General features: G+C 40.7%; 1 protein-coding gene across 2 annotated transcripts in view; it reads right to left on the bottom strand.

The window, feature by feature from the left end:
• The window catches only part of AREL1 (apoptosis resistant E3 ubiquitin protein ligase 1), a 1,112,453-nt gene that overhangs the window by 797,219 nt on the left and 291,125 nt on the right, over positions 1-24,109 (bottom strand). For both annotated transcript variants that reach the window (XM_044074621.1, XM_044074622.1), the window contains exon 5: positions 23,769-23,840. In XM_044074621.1, the coding sequence (XP_043930556.1) occupies positions 23,769-23,840 (72 nt within the window). The remainder of the gene's footprint in view (positions 1-23,768; positions 23,841-24,109) is intronic.

Raw genomic sequence — 24,109 nt, 5'->3', positions numbered from 1 at the left:
TTGAAACTTCCCACCTCGGTCTTAAGCAACATGAAGTTTGCTTTTGAAAAGTTTTTCATGGTGGTTTCTTTGACTGGGGGTGGTGGCGGAATGTGGATATCCAGAGTGATTAGTTTATGGTCAGATCTAACCAGTGAGGGATTGACCTCCGGTGTGGAACACTGGTCGCCCATGTTGGTGATTACCAGGTCCAATATGTTGTCACCTCTGGTGGGGGTATTGACCAGTTGATCCAAGGCGTTTGAGTTTATAAATTCTAGGAAATGTTGGGCAAGGGAGTTTGCATGCATGTGTCTCCCATTGTTTCTTTGTGAATTGCTTATCCAATCTCTCTTCCCAATTCTTTTTAACCTCCTCCGATTGATTCATATAGTTATCATGCAATATTTTATATGCTCTACTAATTATTCAGTTTTTAACAGCATCTCCTGTTCTAGATTCTACTAAAACCTTTATCAGTGCTGGTCTTTCCTTTAGGACCCGACATTTCTTTCTCTTTCTCTGTACTCTGATATCAGTCTGTGATAGGAAAGGCATATCGAACCTGTTGTCCAAATAAATTCTATTACCATTCTATTACCTTTTTCTCTCTAGTTATTTGCTCCCAATATCTTGATTCCTTTGACAGTTTTCTCCGATAAGTTCCAAACCTCTCTTGCCTATTGTCTGTATCCCTAATTGCTATCACCCCTATTGGCAGAATCTCCTTTCCTCATTCTCGTGTTGGCTTAACTCTTAGAATACTTTCTGCTACTTTATGAATATAATATTCTGTACAATTATGGTTATTCTCCTTAAAGATCTGCAACCAAAACCCCAGCTACTCTCTGTTTCTTAAGTCCCCTCCTCCCGTTTCATCATCATCCTTTTCCACTTTGAATTACAGATTTCTGCTTGTGCTATGTATAGCAGCCTTAACAGTGTAGCTCTAAAATAACTCTTCAAATTGGGTAATCCCAATCCACCTTGTTCTATTGGAAGAATCTGCTTATCTCACTTGACTCTTGTCGTCTTCCCCTCCAAGATAAAATCCTTCAGCTCTTCATTAATTGCTATCCACAACTTCTCTCTTGTTGATGCCCAACCTGTGTATAAGACTAAAGGGACGAAAAACATTTCAACTGCTTGTATCTTACTATCCATACAACAGAACTTCCAATTTCTCAGTTGTATTATCTGTTGTTTAGTCTCTTACCACATATTCTTTGCTGCCACACTGGAATAACTTTTAATCTGTACTCTTCAACACTTAACTTTGTCATGTCTCCAAAAATATGGATATTGCTGAACCAGTTCACATATAGGTAGATAGTTTACAGCTACTGCCTTAGTTTTAGCTTCATTAAATTTTGTACACCGAAAAGATTTGAAACTATCCCAAAATGTTCCACAACAGTGAAATACCCTTTTCTGGTTTTATCAGGTATAAAATAACATTATATGCAAATACAGACAGCTTTTCTTGACTACCACATCAATTATATCCTTGAATTTCTCAGTCCCTTATTTTCTTTGCCAATGGTTCTAAATATAATGCAAATAAATGGGAAAGGGAACACCCCTGCCTGGTTCTTTTGCTCAAACAGAAATTATCAGGGAGGAACCCACCCACTTTAATTTTTGCCTCCAATCCTGCATATATCCTCCTAATCATTGTTATAATTTTATAAGGGAATCCAAATGCTTCCTTTGCCCTGCTCATAAAGTCCCAGCTTATTCCATCAAATACTTTCTCTGCAGCAAGACCCATCAACAACAATGGTATTTTCTTACATTCTGCTTCTCTATGGATCATCAACATTCTGTTAATGTTGCCAAATGTTTGCCTACCCTCCACAAACTCACATTGATCCATACCTATCTTTTCTGGAATCACTTTTGCCATTCTTTCAGATATTATAGACATAAGCACTTTATAATCATAGCTTAGTATTGAAATGGGCTTGTATGAACCTGGATCTGATGGACTTTTATTCTCTTTAGTTATTACAGCTACCACTGCTTTTTTCCAGGATGCTGGTACGTCTCCTCCTCCTCTTAAAATACTGTTAAACAAAGCCGTCCAGATCTTTCAGTTTTTTTTTCATCCTAGCTTCTCATATCATAACTCTTGGTAATTGAGCCTCATCTACCTCTAAGCTTGGCATATTTAATTCTTCCATAAACATTTCCATTTGTATCTTGTCTCGATTTCCATATTTCTCTACTTTATACAGACTTTCATAGAATTTCCAAAATATTTCTAACACCTGTACAGAATCTGTTGTTACCTTCCTTGTTATAAGCTCCCTAAGCTTGGTCACAGCCCTTTCTACTTTCTATTGCCCGAGTTGTTGTGCTAAAAGTTTTTGTGCTCTAGAGTTATCAAAAAAAAAAAACAGTTGCTTAACAGGATCTTTTTAAATGCATGCATATTATCAAGGTAAACCCTCACTTTCTGTTTAGCATTCTGCAGTTGCTCCTCTTCTTGTCCTGTGACATTCCCCCTACACTGCAGTCCTTCAATATTTGTCAGTCTCTCTAAACAGTTATTACCTCTTAACCATACCTCCCTTTCTTTTACTTCTACCTAAATTTTTAAACTCTGTTCTTAATTTTATCCCACACCCTAGCTATATTTTCAGAAGAAAATTATATCTTATATAATAGCTCCTAGATAATTTCTACTACCCATTCTTTAAATTTCTCTCTTTTCAACAGATAGGTGGATAAGCACTACTGTCTCATTTTTATTTCATTACTCTGTGTTTTTATTTTAGTTATTATGGAGGCATGATCTGAAATAGTTATTGTGTGTATAACAAGGCCTTCAATTAAAAGCACATGTTCCTGTGAAATGTAAATTCTGTGTAGCCTAGCCCAGTTGTTGTATCGTGGGGAATAATATGTAAATTCACTCCAAACTCCTAGTAATGAATTCACATCTTCCATGCCAAATATTTTCATACATTTCTTCAAATATCTACCCTCCTTTGTTACGTTTCCCTTCTGGGCCCCCAGACAATCTTCACTGCTGCAAATCAAATTCCATTCCCTACCTATAAGTAATATTCCTTGCTAAAAGCTGATTTTTCTCCCAGAATTTTCTTAAGCTCCCTTACAGAAATTTTAGGTGGAATATAAATACATGACAGTGTAATCCTCCTCCCTTGCCAGAAGCCCCTTAGCACTACAAATCAACTATTATGATATTTGTGATCTTCTCTGTCACTGTTGGAGTTCCTCCTGCAATTAATACAAGTACTCTTTTCCTTTGTCCCAGATATTCCACTGAAAAACTGTCCTGAAAACCTTTCTTTATCAAATTCACACGTTCAGTACTTTCCAACTGTGTCTCCTGTAGCACAGCTATTTGCACTCTACATTTTTAATATAGTTCACTGTTCTTTCTTTTTTGTATTTATCTGTGAGACTATTTACATTTAAATATATTACAGAAAGCATAATTATGTTAAAAAGTTATTATTCCCACCCTTTTATGTGCAACAGCTTTTTGTTAAGCGTCTAGTTCCGGCGTTTGTTTTACATGCATACACTGTTTGGCAAGTTTAATCTTTTATGTAGTTGTTTCTTTTCATATCAATTTGAGCCTATATCACATCTTATAAAACTTTTTGTTTTATTGAAAATCCTCAAAAAAAAAAAAACCCAATACCTCCTTAAAATCTATTAACTTAATACTAACACATTGCAGTGCCTACATTTCTTACAACTGAACAAGGAGAAAGAGAGTGGAAGGAAGAGAAAAAAAAACAGGAGCACCTGTTTACATTAGTATCCCCATTACATGTAAAAATAATTGAGAAAACTTTACGTTATAGCACTCAAAGAAAATCATGTACCACAAAAATATTACTTTTAAGAAAAAAATTGTTCTACTTACAGTTAACTTTCTCCCTCCTCTTCCTGTCTCCTAAGTATTTTTTTGAAGATTAATGACATGGAGTAGGACATATGCTTTAGAGTCCCCACAACTTTAACAAAGTAAAAAGGTCCAATATTTCCAGATCTTCTTGTTCTGTCATATATGACAAATATAATTATTGCTTTGTAATCCCACATTTGTCAATTTATATAGTTTTAGTCATTTTTGTCTCCATCTACCAAATTCTGTCTCTGTTTAATTTCCAACATACTCCTGATTCTTCTAGTCAACTCTTGTGCTTGTTTCCTTCTCTCAAGCATTTTCCATTAAAACACTAGAAAATGTTTCACTGCCACAGTCTCTCTGTGGTCTTTATTACCAGAAGAACAAGAAGCAGAATCTCCTTCTGTTTCATATCTTACTTTTTGTTGGACAGAATTTGTACTTCCTCCTTAGCATGTACTTCATCAAAAAATGATGCTGTCCCTCCAGGGAAGAATATTTTGAAGGTAGCTGGGATCTCACACCTGCTTATCGACATTCCCTGAATAGTGGCATAAATGCACTCCTCTTCTGCCTGGTGTACAATAAGTAATCATTTTCCACAAACACTCTGCTGTCTCCTTCTGCCACAGTGTTGTCAGAATCAACTCCTTCTGCTGGTAAGATTGCATCTTTACCATTAAAGGTTTTGGTTACTTTCTTATATCCATGTTTGGAACATACACACAATGTGTCCTTTCAATTAACAACTCCTGTTGTGGAATACCAGTCCAGTTGCTTATTTGTGCTTTCATAAAACTAATACAGTTTGTTATTTTCAATTTCTCTAGTGCAGCTGAAAATCTAAGGTTTTCCCTACATACTCTGTCCTCCAATTTTATTACTGTTTGAAACATCTCTTCTTGAACGGTCTCATTCAGCCAGCCTTTTCGTCATCTGATTATTTGCTTAAAGCTTCTTCCATTTTTTCCAGCCGTTTGTTATTTGAGTTGATGCACTCCATCAGGGTTTCAGGGTTTCATTTAATTTAATCAAGTCTGTGTGGCGTTCTTACACTTTCCTCTAGGTTACTGTAGATCATGTCTAGAGCTTGCACTGCTTTTGCTGAACTGCTGCAGTACTCTTCCTAGTCAGTGTTCTTTCCTTACCTTTTGTAGCAGATTTTTTCATTGAGATCCTCTGTATTTCTTTTCTTCCTGGCATCCAGGCAGTGCTCTCACTAGCCGGTTATGGAAATTTACCCAGAAATATAAGTCCACAGGCTTTCTCTGCTGAGTGTCTGTTTTTACACTGGGAGGGCTATAATTACACTGATACTCAATATGTAGCCATCTTGCAAGTCCCCAGTCCAAATAATTACTTCTTAACTATATCTCTTTCTCTTTCATTTTTACCCATGTTAAACTCCATTTTCATTTTATCCCACTCACTGGCTATCCTTCCTGAAGAAGTGTCTATATTTCCTAATACTGCCTGAATTATTTCTACTGTGCATGCCTTAAATTCAGTACCAGTAAAAACACTGAATAAACATTTTCTCCAACAACAGAGACATGGATTGGTTCTAATTTCCCGAGTCAGCAGCTGCTTAATGACAGAGGAAAACAAAAATATTTGATCTGGAAGATGAGGAATCCTCAAGAAAGGAAGTGTGGATTCCTGCCATACATACCCCCTGATGGATAATTCTCAGAACCCATTTGTATGGGATAATCTGTTGCTAGAGAGAGAAATAGAGAGGCAGACTTTTGGGGAAGACAAAGTATTGCAAGGATTGGGGTGGGGGCTACAATTTGCAGATAGTCATTCAGATATGTTGGACTGTCTGTTTCTGGGCCGCCCCTCCTTTTTAGAGCTTCCTTGCCATTGTTTTTCTGGATGTTTGCTTGCATGAAGATTGCAGAGTCTGATTAATTTGCTTTTTATAATAGGATCCTGAGTCAAGGATGAAAACTGTAATATACTTGGAGAAAGAAGGCTGAAAATTTGTGTCACCTCTTGAATCAGTTTCCCTCTTTCATAACATTTCTTTCAAGGCATCAGCAGTGTATGGTCAAAATATAGCCTATTAAGCAGAAAATTCAAAAATTCAGCTTTCACATCTTCAGGCAAACTCTGATAATATAACAATAAGAACCTCCTCATCACAGACCAAGCAGCTGCTGATCTGGAAGAGGCATCAGATGAGCCATAAGACCACTTCAAATAATGTTTGATTACTTGAAAAACAGAAGCAATTAGAGAATTTAGAGAATATTTACACTCAGGTGAAAGAAAGGTGATAGTAATATTCCTCACATCTTCAAAAAAAGCAAATAAAACTTTAATATGTGAGCTTGACAATTAAGAATTATAAAAATAAAAAGGGCAGGAAAATACAATATTTTCCCAAATCTATCAAAAGTGCTTCCGTCTTTTTCAGAGGGAGAGGGACTAGCATTTATTAAATATTTAGCTGCAGAAGGATCTAACAATAAAATCACTGCAGAGTCAAAGCTGCAGTTAAAAAAAAATATTTGCAAGACTAAGGAACCGTATGCAGTCTGCTTTCTTAGGGGAATTTAGCAAGGTGCAATAAACACATCCTCCAAATCCAGGACAGCAGGAACAGAGGTGGGCTGATAAAATTCGTTGTAATAAATCACATTTTTTTCAAAGAAAACGAAATGACATTTTGTTACAATAAAAATATTGATTCATTCTAGAGATGGTTTCAAAAAACAAAAATTCTTTTAAGGGGAAGTCAGAACAAATACTCTCCTCAGAATCAAAATCTGCAGCACGAAGGGAAAAAAATGAATTTATTCTAATTTTATTCCTGTTCCACACACTGGAAATCTTCAAAAACTGAAGAATTTACTTGCCTCTTACCAATATAACCAAAATGAGCAGGGATAAGACAACTAAGCCCTAAGCTAAAGCCAATAAAATTTCCCAATTTAGGGTAACAGAGACGAGGAAGATAAATGCTTAACTTTCTGCTTCTTTTTGACAAGAATATCCACAGAAGCAGACTGACATATATCAGACACATCTTAGTCTGGTCAGGCAGAGAAGTATTCCCCATTGCTTCCTCTCAAGACAACAAGAACTGTTCTCCCATACCCACAGGGGACACTCTAATAGCTGCAGAGGAAGTGTCCAACCACGTGCTCTAGAGTGGCTAAAGCGATTATATCAGTGGAATCCAAGAAAAAAGATGATTGGTCTGAGGAACCTGAAATGGCCACTGCAAGGTTATGCATCTGTGGCTGAGGCAAGAAAGCACCCTGCTGAAACTGACTAAGGCCATCTAGAAATGTTCTTTTTCTTGTGTCCAGAGGAAGGAAAAGCTGAGGAATCAATTAATTACACCATGGTTAAGCAGAGAAAGAATCTTGAACATGGCCAGTAATGTGAGCAGTAATCAGTAAAAGCAAAGAATCAAAAAAAGTAGTGTTTCAAAAAAAATATACAGTGACAAGCACAAAACACACTTATCAATGCCACAAAGAATAATTTCTAAAATTATCAATAAAAATAGGTAGAATTGGAAAAAAAAAACTAATGTTTACAATAAAAACAATACAATGTACTGCATAGCTTCAACTGACAGGAATGTTATGTAACAATACCAAAACAGTAAAACCTAGCAAAAAACAAACAGTTCTTTGGGAAAAAAAGTACATTTTTAGTCATAAAAATAAATGTGGAAGTTTTTTTCGCCCAAAGGGAACTGATCTTCCTAGCAATGGAAAAACACTAGCCAACTGTCAATCCTTGAAAGCCTACAAGACTAATACTCTTCAGTGGCAGGAAAGCTCTGAAGGGCTTGACACCCAGACTGGTGATTTTCTCCCTGCCTAAGTTGAGTCACCAATGTTTTGGGTGAGTGAAAAGTACTTTAAGCTTTGGAAGGCAGCCAGCTGTTGTATCCTAGGCAAGATATAACTCGTATAGTTTTGGTAATTGCAGCAGTGATATAATGATGAGCATCTCTGGGTTCAGTCTTTGTTTTGGTACAACTGCTGCTATTAGAAAAGGCAGACTATTTTTGTATATAGTGCTGTAGATTTGTTGCAAGTTAAAAGGGTACTATTTTCTCAATTTTTTTTGATTTTTGTTTACCTGAATGTTTTTATTGAAACAAAACGTCTGGGAAACATAACATGGATTTAAACTGAAATGACAATAATCAACCATGTACAAAATCAGCCTACTAATCATTAGTAAATGCACATAAACAGCAACATGGAAACAAATATTGAAAAATGGTCATGTATAACATGTAGGAGTGATAGCTTTTTATCAGAATAGCAGGTTTGCCAATACTAACATGGAATGTAAATGATCTTACAGTTCCAAGAAAAAAGCAAATAATACTGAATTATATTAAATGTAAGGTACAAATGCTAATAATACAAGAGATGCATTTTGATAGAAATGAGCACATAAATCTGACAAAGAAAGGATTTCAGGGTGAACATTAACCAAAATATCAAGCATAAAAGAAAAGCAGTGTAATAATGCAGACATCAATAATACTGATTTTTATACAATACAAAGAGGGGAAAAACAATAGTGATAAATTTGTGACAGTAAGGGGCTAATGGCAGGGAAAGAGGATTGCACTAGCATGTATGCATGCTCTACCTAAAAATACTATTATGGAGGTTAGGAGAATTTTAAAAGAAATACGTTTTCAATATGGATTATTATTTATGGATGGTGACTGGTATTTGATTTGGAATAGGGAGGATGTACCAGAGAACATAGAAGGGAAAATATAACAAAAGGTGATACATTTCTGAAGATGTATACAAGAATATTTTATTTTTTATTTTATTTTATTTATTTATTTATTGATTGTCATTTGTTAACCAGGTTGGTCCCGCTGAGCCAGGGGCCCATTTTCAGTGGAGACCTGAGGAGAAAAGTTCCAAATACAAGTTACAATTTTACAAAAACCTTTTACAAATTTTAAAAACTTTGTTTTTGATACAATTATAATGGAGTACAGTCTACAAGTTATACATAAAGAATAAGAAAAAAATAGTTTATACAGCTGTGTTCAAGTTACATAAGGTAGTCAAGTAACAGAAGTATATTCTACTGCAAAAACATTTACAAGTAACATCCATAAACTCCATAAGTAAAAATATGTACAGGAACAAGATGTGGGTATATAGTAGAGTTATTATTAGAAAGAAAGTAGAAAAATAAGAAAGTAAGCTTATAGTAAGAAGTGTAGGAATAGTAAGAAAGCAGGAGGATTTCAGGTTGGAGTTTGACAAGGACAAGACTAAGTATTGTTTAAGCTCAAGTTTGAATTGTGCTTTCTGGGGAATACGTCTTATGTTGAGGGGAAGGGCATTCTAGGTATGAGCGACAGAGAATTTATATAGGAACTTTCCAATATTCTTTGTAGGTTTTGTAGATGTCCAGGAGACGTATGTCAGATGTAGGAAGCTGATGCCATGGGTTATAGAGTGATACAATGTTAGAGATGAAGGGACAGGATGGGAGGTTAAACAGAATAGTGTGTGTAATGTGCAGTTGTGGAAGTAGTAGTTTTTTTCTGGAATTCAGGCCATTGTAAAGATTTAAAGGCGAGGCAGTGGTGGGTTTTATAGGGTATATTGGGAGCGAATTTAGCTATTTTGTTGCAAGTTTGTTCTAATTTTGAGAGTAGAGATGACTGAAGGTTAGTAAAGACTGGAGCTGCATACAGAAGACAGGGTAAGAGTAGAGACATGGCTAGGGAGGGTTTGGTAGAAGGTGAGAGTAGTTTGTGATTACAGAACAGAAGACCAAGTTTTTGGTGTGTCTTTTTTATACAGTGACTGATATGTATGTCAAATTTAAGTTCATTGTCGATAGTAACACCAAGTAATTTAGTACAGGGTTCGGGACTGATGATAGTGCTGTTAAGTGAGGTAATGGAGAAGGAGGATTTATGGTGAGCCAGTGTTTTAGGAAGGAAAAGTAGCAGTTTTTTTTTTTTTTTTGGATTTAGTATTAGCTGATCATCTGTGAGACAGGTTTCAATGGAGGTGAAGGTGTTATAAGTAAGAGCAAGGAGTTCTGGGATACTGTGGGTGGTGGTAGTGAGGGTTGAATCATTGGCATATTGTAAAAGTGTAGAGAGGGCAGTGGGTAATTGGTTGGTGAAGATACTGAACAACAGTGGACCCAATATAAAGTCTTGGGGAATGCCAGTGTTGACAGGTAAAAATGGGGAGGTGACAGATGCCAGTGAATAGACTGCTGTCCATCAGATAAGTAACTAGAGAACCAGTTTATAGAGGGGGTAGAGAGATGGAGATCAGAAAGTTTGGATAACATTTTGGGGTGAGAGACAGTATCGAAAGCTTTGGAAAGACCAAGGAATAGGCAGGAAACTAGAAGGTTATTGTCACAGGATTCTGAAGAACAATTTGGGTGAATGAGAGTAGTGTGGTAGATGCGCTGTGGTGGGGTCTAAAACCATGCTGGGTGGATGTTAAAAGATTGTTACCTAGCAAGTGTTTAAGTAATTGGGTGTGGACACATTTTTCGAGAATTTTGGAAAGAGGGGGAAGAGTATATTAATGGGCCAATAGCTGGATGAGTCAGTGGAGTTTTCCCCTTTATGGAGAGGGATAGTGAAAAAGGCTTTCCATATGTCAGGAACAAGGGATCTGGTAATGGAACAATTTATGAGAATGGAGACAGGGTAAAAAATGGATTTGGCAGACATTTTAATGAAGTGGGGAGGTAATTTAATGACAGAGGGTGAGAACAGGGTTTGAGTTTATTCAGTTGGGCTTTGATGAATGTGGTGAAAACAGGCTGAAAGGAGGAAGAGGGTCTAGGAGGTAAGGGCAGAGCAAAGGGAGTGGGACTTGCTGAGTTAATTTTTGAATTGTTTCAATGAAGTGATTGTTTAACAGAATGGCAGTCTCTGTGGCAGTATGGTGAGGAAAGGGGTTGGGGTCAAGGGGTTACTGGGGTGGAGGATTTTGTTAATGGTAGACCAAATTTTGGGGGGGTTATTGTGTGGGCTATATTTGTTGGAATTAAGGATTTTTTTGTCTTTAATGACTATTTTTTACACAAGTTTCTAAGTTATTTGTAACATTGTAGTAAGGAAAGGATTTTATTCTTGATCCAAGCTTTCCAGGCAGCATCTCTCTGATGCATAAAAGAGCATGTTTGTTTAGTGAGCCAAGGGGCACAGTTTGATTTTCCCCTGATTTTTCTGGATGGAGCCATGGTGTTTAGTATATCTAGAAATATCTTGTTGAAGGTAGTTACAGCATCATTAAGGGGGAGGTTATGAAGGAAGGTCCAATTGATGTTAGATAGTGTAGAGTTGAACTTAACAGGATCAAATTAAGTCAGATTGCGACATTCCCTGCAGTGGTGTTCTTTGGGTGAATGTCTGAAATAGCTATGAATATAGGTAAGGGAATAGTCACTTAGAGAGCTAGCAAGAACACCAGGGCTGTGAGAGACTGGGATTGGAAGTAAGGATCCAATCTATTATAGAACCGGTAGTAGAGTTTTTGTTGGCCCTGGTAGGTGAGGCAATAAGTTGGCGGGAGCCAAACAGGTTGAGGTTATGAGTAGGTGGTGAGGAGGAGAGTGAAGCCCAGTCAATGTTGACGTCACCAAGTATAATAGTTTTGTAGGGAACATGTTGAGTGAGCCAGGAGAGAATGATTTAGAGAATAAGGGTGCTGTCACCTGGTGAGATATAGATGGATACAATGACAAATTTTTTGTGAGAGTTGAGATGACAGTTTGCAATAAGGAGAGGCCCCAATGGCTGAAAATCTCGTTTGCTAATGACTGGTTCAGGGATCACTCGTGAGGACTCAAAATGGACCTGCTCAAATCATCTTCCAGAACACTGGATTCTCCCAAGATGGGCATTGGAATGAGAAAGTGGTTTGAAGCAATTGCCTACTCCCAGACCCTCATGGCCTCTCAGCAGAGTGGGTAAGACCGGGCTCCCCCCTGATTGCTGATGTACCATACCACTGACATGCTGTCCATCAAAACAGCAACTGTCCCCAGAGGGAGGCAGTCCTGAAAGGCTTGCAACTAAGGTGGACTTCCCTCATTTCCAGGACATTAAAGTGCAATTTGGTCTCTGTAGGGGATCATGTGCCTTGGACCATCCTTCCCTGAAAATGCCCTCCACCCCAACAGGGAGGAGCCTGTGGTCACTCTGGTTGAAGGGGGGGATAAAAGGCCTGCTTAGATGAAGATCATCTGTGAGCATCCACCACTGCAGGTGATGTCTGCAAATTGGAATAAGTTTGATTGGGGTTGATAACAGTTGACACTGGATGGACCATGGAAAGTACAGTTTTGTACCTACCATAAATGTAGATGTCCGATAGACATGCAACTGCAGTCATAACATATGGGTTGTTCTGCCTCAGGCAGCCCTCGGTCGGCCGGATTCCAAAGTCTGGGTCCGACGTCGGCTGATGTCGCATTTCTCTAAGACGTCAGAGCGGCTGGAGTACATAAGCATCAGCCGACGCCATTTTCTTCAGTGTTTCTTGCCCCAGATGCCAGGTGCCCTCCAAGGAATGCTGTAATCAAATTTGGAAGACAAAAACAGGATTCCAGACAAATAAATGAGCAATAAAACAAATACACCATAACAGATATCCCCAGCTAAGAGAAACAGGGATAGGAGTGGACCCTAGGCATAGAGGGGTAAGGAGGGAGGGAAAATCCAACTGCAGTTGCATGTCTATCGAACATCTACATTTATGGTAGGTACAAAACTGTACTATGTCCTTCAAGAATGCAACTGCAGTCATAACATATGGGTAGAATACCATAGCTTAGCTGGGGGAGGAGGAATGCTCTAGGGAAAAGATGGTGTGGCAATCAAACCCTGCAGGACTGCCGAAGCAAAGCCTGCTCTGGATATGGAGTATAGAGGGAGATTGTAGTGTTTGGAGAATGTATGCACGGAGCTCCATGTAGCAGCTTCTAGAATGTCCTTAGTAGGCACCCCTCTTAAGAATGCTGTAGAGGTGGCTGTAGCTCTGGTGGAATGTGGTCTGACATTGGCTGGAACAGTCTTTCCATGAAAGGAATAACAGAATCTGATGCAATGTCCAATCCATTTTGAAATAGTCTGTTTTGAAATTGCTTTTCCTTGGACTGCAGGGGCGTAAGCTACAAAAAGTTGTTCAGACTTCCTACTGGCCTTGGTTCTGTCCAGGAAGTATCGAAGTTGTCTGTGAATGTCCAAGGTATGTAACAGTCTTTCCCCCTTATTCTCAGGATTGGGGAAGAAAGCAGGCAGATGAATAGCTTGATTTAAAGAAACCCTAGATACCACCTTTGGCATAAAAGTAGGGTTGGTCCTTAATGAAACCCTGTCTCTGTGAAAAATTATGAACAGTGGTATTGCCATTAGGGCCTGTGGTTCCGAAACCCTTCTTGCTGAGGTAATTGCCAACAGGAAAGCTGTATTCCATGAGAGAAATTGCAAGTCAACTGAAGCTGCTGGCTCAAATGGAGGTAGAGTCAGTTTTTCTAGGACAAAATTGAGGTCCCAGGCTGGCACTGGGGCCTTCCTTGGTGGCTTAATGTTCTTGATTCCCCTGAGAAATTGCCTTAGCAAAGGGTGTGAAAAGACAGGAGGATCAGTGTTTTATCTAGCTGAAATAGCTGATGCATGTATCTTTATGGAAGAATATGAGAGGCCGTTCTTTAGCATATCTGCCAAATATTCCAAGATGAGTGGGATGTTCAACAATGATGCATCATGTCCCTTGCTGGTATTCCAATTGCTGAATCTCTTCCATTTTGCTAAGTAAACCTTTCTGGTGGATGGTCTTCGAGCCTCTGTTAGTATCCGCTGAACTTCCTTGGAGAGAGATAGGTTGAGGTTATTTATGGGATCTCCCAGGCTGTTAGCTGCAGTGTCTGAAGGTTTGGATGCACTGTTTTGAAATTGTGTTGAGTCAAAAGTAGAGGCCATTGGGGAAGGGCCCACCTCCTGGTGTGACATATGCTCCGTAGTAGTGGGTACCAGTGTTGTCTTGGCCAGTCCGGAGCTATTATGATTCCCTTGGGTCTCTCTGCTTTGATCTTTAGTAATACTGAGGTCATCAGAGGCAGAGGTGGGAATGCATAGATTGTTAGGAAGTTCCAGTTGAATGAGAGAGCATCTATTTTCCAAGCTTTTGGATGGTATGTCCTTGTGCAGAATTTTTGTAGATAATGGTTGAGGTGAGAGGCAAATAGGTCTACTTCTGGCCTGCCCCATGTCGAAGTGAGTTGTGTGAAGATCTTCGGATGTAACCTCCACTCGTGTGGATCTGTGAAATTCCTGCTTAGGCTGTCCGCCAACACATTGTCTTTGCCTGGAACAAACTGGGATTGTAACTGGATGTTTAGGCTCAGTGATTTTTCCCAAAGATGCATTGTCAGTCTGCAAAGGGGGTAAGAGTGGGTGCCCCCTTGCTTGTTTATATACCACATCACAGTGGTGTTGTCTGTCCGTATCAGTAAATGGCCTTGCTGAAGTTGGTGTTGAAAGGCCTCGATGGCATGCATTACTGCCAGCATTTCCTTTTGGTTTATATGCAGATGTGTTTCCTTTGGAGACCATTGTCCTTGTATACACCTGCCTTCCATGTGTGCCCCCCATCCAAGGTCCGAGGCATCTGTGGTCATGGTCTGTGTTACCTGTGGTTTTTTGAATGACATACCTGTGTTTGCCTGGCTCACCGAGGCCCACCATAGGAATTCCTTTTGTAGGCATGGAATGAGCGGTATGGTTGTCTCCAAGTTGTTGCTGTGCTGAGACCAAATGCTTTTTAGGTACCATTGAAGCTTTCTCATGTGTAGTCTTGCTAATGGAACCAGTAGAATGCAGGATGCCATGTAACCCAGGGCCTGTAGGAATTTCCTTGCAGTCATCTGGGTGAGTTTTGCTAAACCTTTGAAGTAATGAGTTAACTTCTCTTGCTTGTCTTCTGTCAGGTAAGCCATTTGAGAGGCTGTGTCTAATTTGGCTCCTAAGAAGATTATTTGCTGGGATGGCTGCAGTCTTGACTTTTGGAAGTTGACTGTGTATCCCAGAGCTTGAAGTAATCGTATGACATAGTCCAAGTTTTTGTCAACATCAATTTGTCGTCCGCTTGTATGAGGCAGTCGTCCAGGTACGGGTAAATTTGTATCCCCTGGAGCCTGCAATGAGCAATTACTGAAGCCAGGCATTTTGTGAATACTCTGGGCGCAGTAGATAAGCCAAATGGCAATGCTGAGAATTGATAATGCTCTGGCCCTGCAAGAAATCTGAGGTATCTTCTGCAGCTGTGTCTGATAGGGACATGCAGGTATGCCTCCTTGAGGTCCAGAGTAATCAGCCAAGACCCCTTGCCCAGCATGGGAAGGAGTTGCTGTAGAGTCAGCATTTTGAACTTTGGTACTATGAGAAAAGTGTTTAATGCGGACAAATCCAGTATTGGTCTCCATTGAGATTCTTTTCTTGGAACAAGGAACAGTCTTGAGTAGAACCCCTGGCCTTGTTCTTGTTGTGGAACTCTTTCTATTGCTTTCATCCGAGTCAGCAGAGAGAATTGCTTGATAGCCTCTGCCCTCTGGTTCTGTGGTAGGTTTGGCATGCCTTGTTTTCTTGGCAAGGTATGAAAATGGAACCTGTAGCCTCGGTCTATAATGTCCAAAATCCATTTGTCCTTTGTCAGTCTGTGCCAATTTTCTGCAAACAGAGATAATTTCCCGCCCAAGGGAGCTTCTATTTGTTCCCTGGTAGGCGGTAGTAGAGGAAAGTCATTGAGATTGTGGCTGTGGGGCAGGTGAAACCCCTGCGTTGCTTCTTTGGTTTCCTGGCTGCCATTGTCGTCCCCTGTAAGGACCTCTGTATTGGCCTCTTCCTCGGCCATGTCTGTTTTTACCCCTTTGAAACTTTTCTGGATTAGGAAAGGACCAGTTTTTTGAAGGCCAATTCCTACTGAATCTGGGGGGTTGAACCTGGAGGAAATCTTTCACCGTCTGAACTGATTTTGCTTTTTCCTCGATGGTCTTTAACACATCCTTGGCATTAGCACCAAAAAGCTTGTTCTTTTCCAAAGGTGCATCCAGAAATTTTACCTTTACATGATCTGGTAGCGGTTGATCTTTTAACCATGCATGTCTACGAATGACTGCCCCTGTCATAGCTGCCCTACATGAAGCTTCCAGTGCATCATATCCACACTGTAGGAAGTGATTGCTTACTTGCTGAGTATTATGTACAGCTTCCTGCAAAGCCTTCCTGTCTAAAGGATCAGGAGTGGCCAATGTTTTTTGTAAATCTTCTAACAGAAAATCCTGATATTGTAACATATGAAAAAGGCAATTTAAAGCTCTCATAGATAAGGTAGTGGATGTGTAAACCTTTTTGCCCCATCTCTCTAATGACCTAGCTTCCCTGTTGGAGGGCAATGGATTTTTAGAGGTGGAAGCTGAAACTCCTTTAGGCCCCTGTGAAATAGTTTCCAAATCAGCAGCATGGGCCCTGAATAAATGGGAATGTGTTTCTGGAACCCTGTAATACCTGTCTGGCTTGGCTGGAGCAGGAGGAAGAGAGTCAGGGGTAACACTAGAGTCAGAATATAAATCATCCAAAACATCAAGTACAGGAGGAATAGCTAAGGGCCTGTGCTGGGGCTTCTTAAGGAAAGTCTGAAGGCGTTTTCTGGAATCAGAATATTCCTGGCCTTGCCACTTGAAATGTTCCCTCATGGTATGCAGAACTTCCCCAAAAGAAATATCCTCAGGAGGGAGGCCGAGGGATGGAATCCTCTGCATCCGAGTCCTCATAGGTCTGGAAGAGCTCTTCCTGGCTATCAGAGTGGACAGAGCCCTCAGAATCTTCATCTGACGGAATAGGGTCAGAGGGTTCAACCCGGGGCCTTTTATCAGAAGGAGGCTGGGATCCTCTCTCAGGATGGGCCTGTGAACCTCTAATCATAGAAATTAAATCAGCAGCCACAGACATAATTTGTGTCTCTGGAGTAGGCTGAGGTAAGGTTTTAGTAGTAAGATGTTTTGTTTTGCTGGCTGCCTTAGCCCTAGTGTAGGCCTTAATAGACATGGCCATAGGAGGCCTGGCAGCTCCACGTGCAGGAGTGACCTTGTCTACAGCAATGGTCTCGGGCATTTCCTTGGTTTCGGTATCCGGAGGAAAATCAATAACTGGCGTCGGATTGATATTCGGAATCGGAGTGGTCGGTAATGCAGTGTCTTCGGTTCGGAGCGGTGGAGAGACCTTCTCAGAGGGAACCGGAGCACTCGCGATAGGTTTTGGCGTGGAGTCGGTGGTAGATGCGGGCCGAGGATGTCGGTCCCGGTCTTTTCGTTTCTTGGGAGTTTGCGATGTCGGAAGATCCGACGGCATTGTGTAAGCAAATTTTTCGCCGAAAAAATCTTCAGCGAACTCCGCCCGGCGCCTGAGAGTGCGCCTGTTGAAGCGAGCACAGGCTACACAGGCCGAGACGTCGTGGTCTGGGCCAAGGCAAGGAAGACAGTAAGAGTGGAAATCATTATGAGGTATTTGTTTACCACAAGAAAGACAATTGTTAACTTTTTCAGTAATTTCTGACATTGGCTGAGGCAAGAAAAGGTCCCCAACGGGGTACTTAGCTTTTTTGATGACTTCGGAATCAAAGAATACAGGAGCTGACCGACCGGCACTTGCAAACTGCTTCTGCTTCAGGCACCGCGCGGCAAGAAAGACTGAAGAAAATGGCGTCGGCTGATGCTTATGTACTCCAGCCGCTCTGACGTCGGAGAGAAATGCGACATCAGCCGACGTCAGACCCAGACTTTGGAATCCGGCCGACCGAGGGCTGCCTGAGGCAGGACAACCCATATGTTATGACTGCAGTTGCATTCTTGAAGGACATCTGCCAGACTCCACTGGAGAACTCGCACGAAGAACCTGGCTAGAGGCACCAGAAGAATGGTAGCCGACATGGAGCCCAAGGTTATGAGAACTAGACGAGCTAAACAAGATGGTGTGTCTAGTAGGCATTGTACCTGCTGCATAAGAGAGAATCCTCTGAAAAGGGAAGAGTTGCAACTTTTGTTACCATATTCAACTGTGTTACTATATTCAACTGAGTCCTGATAAATTTGCTGTCCTGGACTGGGTCCATCTTGGATTTTACCATGCTCATTGTGATTCCCAGGTGGCAAAAGAGGCAAAACATCACCTGAATCATCCGAAGTAGTTGATGCCTGGTGGGTGCCGTCAGGAGCCAATCATCCAGGTAAGGGAATACCGTCAGGAGCCAATCTTCCAGGTAAGGGAATACCTGGAAGCAATGCAGACGAAGTAGCACTGTGACTACTGCCATGCATTTGGTAAGCACCCAGGGGCAGTGGTGAGGCCAAAGGGCAGTGCTCTGAACTGGTAATGATCGGCCCCCAGCTGGAAGAGTAAATTTCTCCTAGAGTGCCTGTCTATTTTGATATGATAGCCCACATCCTGGAGATCGACCGAGCACATCAAGTTGTCCTGGACTGTACCATAACCATATGGAACTTTGCCTTCTTGACAAACAGATTCAAACTTTTTAGATCCAGGATGGGTCAAAGGTCTCCTGTCTTTGGCACCAAAAGATGAGCGAATAAGTTCCGCATCCGCATTGTTCAGCAGGAGGACTCATTTGTCTAGATGTTTTTGTACTTCTAGAAGGGCATTCTCCCCCTAACTGGGTGACACGTTGGGAAGATGCTCCCGGTGTGGGGAGGAGGAAGGGAAAAGGGAATGTAACAGCCTCTGGATATGATGTTTTAACCATCAAGCATTGTTTGTTTTATGTCTGCACATGCTGCTGGGTGCAAAGACAGTCTGCCCCTGACTGCTTCCAGAGTAGTACAGTCAGGCAGCGTTTCAGGAGTGCTGAAATGGCCTGTCAGAGAAGGGTTTCCTGAAGCCCTGGTTCTGTGGACCCCTTCTCCCTCTAGGGAAGTGTCTACTATTGAATCCTCTCCCTCTGTCCCTGGAAGACTATTCATCCTGCAAATTAGGAAAAGCCCTTTGAAATTTGTGGAACCACATCTTCTTTCTGCTCCATTGGTTCCTGGAAAAGGTCTACTGGGGGGAAGAAAATCTGATCACTATGGCAGATACAGTTTTGCCCTGCTGTTCGCTGTGGGTAACAGTCTCCTTAACTGATGGTCTGAACAAACAGGAACCGTCAAAGGGGGCGTTAATGAATAATGCTTTGAAAGGGTCCATAAACCTGCACAGTCTAATCCAGGCATGTCTCCTGAGGGCTATGCCTGAACCAGCTGCTCGAGAGGTTCCTTCTGCCACGTGGGAGATAAGCCTCATTGAGGAGTTAGCAACCAAAGCCATAGTATTCAGCTGTGTGGAACTGCGACTGCACTAGGAGATGTGCAAAGTTCCTTCACCGGGTCTCTCTGGAGGCGAATGAAGTGTGCTAGGTAACTCGATGCTATCAGCAAAAAGTGGCTGAAACATACACCTGCTTCTCATGTCTGTCCATGGCCAGAGACTCTGTTTGGGGTGAGTGGGTGGACAGTAAAGCTCTATTCGGTGAGCTCTTTCTTAGTGGCTGTTGACACCACAACGGTATCAACAAGGGCACCTTTACTCCAGAAAGGACGATCCTGAGGCGGACCAAGATACTTATCCGCAAGCTTCGGGACTGGTTCCATGGTGTCAGGCTCCTTCCAAGCCTGGCAGGTGATGAGATCAATAAGATCGTCCGCTGGTGGGGTCACCCAAGATATGGATGGCCCCGTCCCAAATGCCTCCAGGAACACTAACTCCTCCAAGGAAGGGGGTTGGGAAGACCATCCACCCCTTTTGTTTCAAGATTTCTAAGATACCTCTAAAGGAGATATTGTCGGGTGGAGATCAAGGGGACCCTTCCCCTTCATCAAAATCAGTGTCCTCTGTCAAAGACTCTAAGGGGAAGTCAGTGTGCTTCCTCTTGTACCGACGCTTCTGCGTACCTACTCTACTGGGTACTTGGGGGAGGACTCTGAAGACAGAGGAACCCCTTGGCTGAGGGGTTGGATGGAGGCTCTCTGGGAGGGGTTGATCATGGATCAGATGGATAGGAGCAAAGCTTCAATCCACAGATGATTCGGAAGGGCCTAGAGGAAGATGTACTGTGTCTCAAAGTTTCAAGAAAGTCCTCCCTACCATCTGGAATGCCAAAGATGCCGGGTGGCCTGCCTCCCCCCAACCCAGAGGCTGAAGCCCCAAAGTGAGAAAGAGAAGAAGCCACCCTGGATCCGACATTGCCAAAGCCCACTGGACCTGAGCTACTGAAGGCCGAGGCTCCTAGAGGAAGGGATGACTATAAGAAGAACAAGGTCGGAGCAGACAACGAGGATCCGGTGTCAATCCCTCAGATCTGTGACCCACTCTACTCCAACATAATTGGAGCCAAGCCGGTCTAGGACACCATTGGAGAAAGGGAAAGTAGTATCTCACAATCCAATGTCAGTCCACTAGGGAACATCAGGCCCTGCAACTCCGAAGCTGATGGGAGGAGGTGATATCAGGGTCAGAGCTCTCACGGATCCAGTATGGGTTTGTGAAGGCAAAATCCCCAGCTTGACATGGGCTTTGAGGAAACTCATCATCATCCGATCCACATGAGAATGAGAAAGCCAAGAAAAATCAGATAGGACAGGGAAGAATGAGTCCACCACACTGGTAATGCGGTAATAAAAAAGTTACAATGAACAAACAATAAATAAACACTGGTAGAAACATATTTAATAAACATATGCTAAAAAACAAGAACATTACCAGCATGGGTAAAACTAATTGGTGTAAAGAAATAGACTCTGCCTGACAAGGAAACATACCTCTCAATACCTCACAACTGTCCAGATTTTTATAGAATGCCCAAAATTTTCTCTCATATTTTTGGTCTGTTCGTCATAACATTTGTGGTTTTCAGCAAATCACTGAGGAAGCTGGCGATAACCAATAAAGATTTGAAGGAATTTGTTAGGAGGAGAACAGAGCAATAGTTAAGAGGAATAAGCCGATTTTCCCCATAAAACATAGTGGAATAAGATCGCTGTAAAGCTATGCAGTTAACGCTCACACACAACTCAAGTAGTAGGTTATAAATCAAAGTGGAAACATACGATAGGTTATAAATCAAAGTGGAAACGTACGATAGGTTACAAATCAAAGTGGAAACGTACGATAGGTTATAAATCAAAGTGGAAAAGTATGATAGGTTATAAATCAAAATGGAAACGTACGATAGGTTATAAATCAAAGTGAAAAAGTACGACAGGTTATAAATCAAAGTGGAAACGTACGATAGGTTATAAATCAAAGTGGAAACATACGATAGGTTATAAATCAAAGTGGAAATGTACGATAAGTTATAAATCAAAGTGGAAACGTACGATAGGTTATAAATAAAAGTGGAAAAGTACAATAGGTTATAAATCAAAGTGGAAACGTGCGATAGGTTATAAATCAAAGTGGAAAAGTACAACAGGTTATAAATCAAAGTGGAAAAGTATGATAGGTTATAAATCAAAGTGGAAAAGTACAATGATGAAATGGGGAAGGAAGTATGACAGATAAATAGAGACCGGAATTCGGGATGCAAGTCGTAAGGAGAATAGTAACAACCACATAGAATAGTATACTGATAAACTAGTAGAACGTAGTCCAAGAACTATGCCAGTGACGGAGAGACAAAATTTTACCAACAGTGATGTCTGTAAGTAGTGATATAGAAAACAGGCAAGTTGGGACTAGGATTTACTGTACGAAATCAGGAAAGGAAATAATGTGTTGGGAGCAAACAACTTTGGAAGGTAAGGTAACAGTGTGAAACAAGGCTAAGCAGAAGTGTGGACTGCAGAATACAGACTACTGTCACATCAGGGACTGACAAACAGAAGGGTTTATGGAAATACTAAATGAAAGACTGGCTCTGGTAGAGTTTTTAGTTGTGTCCAGAACAGAAGATACTGTTAAAAGAAAGGAATAATTACAAAATACTGTTAAAAAAGGAATAATTAGTAGGCCATATACAACACTGCATGACCACTGCAGAAGCAAACAGAGAAGGATTAGAAAAAAGGCAATTTACAAATGAACAAAATGAGGAAATCTGTAGGGTTCCTAAGTATGCTACAAAGTCCAGAAGGTTTAGTATTCCTGCATGCAAATGATAGGTATTTTATGCACTCAAATACACTACAGAGAATTTTTTCTTCAAGGAGAAAGAAAACACTGGAGAAGTGATTGGGAAGGCCGAGGTAACTGGAAACATTTATTGGGGAAGGGATGTAATATGTTGGCAGATTTTAAAAATTGCCAATAGATTACTTTGAAAAAAATACTTGGGGAACAATCAGTAGCAACTATGGAAATGGAAACGGATGTAGGACTTGCACTGCCTTATTAACTTTAAAAATATCAGCTGCCAGAAGGCAGTACCAGCAAAGGGAAAACAAATTCTATACCAGCTGTTACACAAGCTTTGAATATTGCAAAGCAGCTAAAAGAACTAGGGGTGGGTTCTTTATAAACAGAAATGAACACATTTCATTTAAAAAAATGGAATTTGTGGGAACAATATTTGGAGAATAACATGCAACAGCAGGAGGAGTGAGGTTTAAGGTAAGGCAGGAATTAAGCAATTTATGTAATGCTGGAATGAATGCAAATTGTTAAAGAAGACGTGTATACTGTGCAACAACAGTAATGGAAACAATTACTGTGGCTCACCCTTTTCTATTAACGTGAACTCGCGCTGCGAAGTAAAATGTAGCTGATTTATTGGGGATGTTCAAAGAAGGTTTAACAGAGTATGCTACCCATGCTAAACAGGCATCATCCAGTTTATTTATTAACTTAGTTATATTTGTTATTTAGAGTTCAGCACCGAATCATATGGATCTTTGTCAGATTCGGCTGAAGAGCACTGTCTGGTTAAATGACCTGCTCAGAGTCACAAGGTATAAAAATGGATGCCGAGGGAATCGAATGCTGGGCCACAGGAAACACCTCATCATTAAGAGCTCACACCTTAATCTTCTGCACTGAATGCCAGACGGCATAAATGGATAAGTGGGTGTTTATGTTACTGCTAAACACAAATGGTACCTCCTGGCTTGATGAGATTATTACCTGTTTAGAGTATATTCTTCTGTACCTCTGGCATTTAGATGACTGCATTTTAAAGCCTGAAGCTCTTCTAACTATCTGTATAAAAAAAATCATCCACAAGCTTTTCCTTTGGGACTCCTCTGAGAGTGAACTGTACTCAAAGGACCTTCCTGGTTAACAAACATAAGCAAAAATAGATAAGGCAATTTAAAACAACAGTTTAGCAGTTTGAGATTGCTACTACCAAAATGGGAAATGTTAACAACAAAATATACAAAAGGTCTTCACAATGACTCAAGAGAAGAATTTCTTGAAGAAATGAAAACATTTAGTAGTATAAAAAGACAAATACACCCCCACCCCCACACACACACACGCACGCACGCACGCACGCACACACACACACACACACACACACACACACAGGAAATGAGAGCTAGAATATTCAGCACTACTGAAGTACACAGTGTGTGTGTGTCTGTGTGGATCCAGTGTGGTACATTATTAATCTACACAATTAAATACAATGCGTTGTTCTACTGTGTTTTAACAAGAACTGCTTACACACAGCTTAGTAACACTCAAGCCTACATCAACGATTAGTTAAATTCAGCCCTGAGCCCCACTAAGTTTATTCATACAAACAGGAATATGTAGTCCTTACAATGCACACATTTTTTTCCAACAAGAAATAAATCAATGTTTGTTCAAGAATACCTCTCATGTGAGTCAGCATCAATTTGTTGTTTAAGTAATACTCACCAACAACGAAGAACATCAGGTCCCTCCTGTGAAAACACACAGAAACAAGACAGCCAAAGACCGCAGCACCAGCTGTAATACACAAAGGAGAAACACAATTACTCACCACCAAAGACTGCATGTTTTTAATAATAACATGTCTTTCTCTTTCCCCCCCGGAATGCATCCCCTTCAGCAGTCAACAATCTGAAAAGCAATCAAAACAGTAAAGGTCTGTTTTTACAAACACAGTTCTAAAAGCAAATCTGAACCACTTTCTTAGCAAACAAGTGCAGACTAGTTTTCTTAGATATAGTAATGCAAGTTGCAATAACTATTTAGGATTTCTGCCAAAAACATAA

This window comes from Protopterus annectens, chromosome 6.part0 (assembly GCF_019279795.1).
Source record: "Protopterus annectens isolate FY-2018-M chromosome 6.part0, PAN1.0, whole genome shotgun sequence".
Classification (NCBI taxonomy): domain Eukaryota; kingdom Metazoa; phylum Chordata; order Ceratodontiformes; family Protopteridae; genus Protopterus; species Protopterus annectens.
Note: the sequence above shows the minus strand (reverse complement) of the source record. Positions and strands in the feature narration are given on the sequence as shown.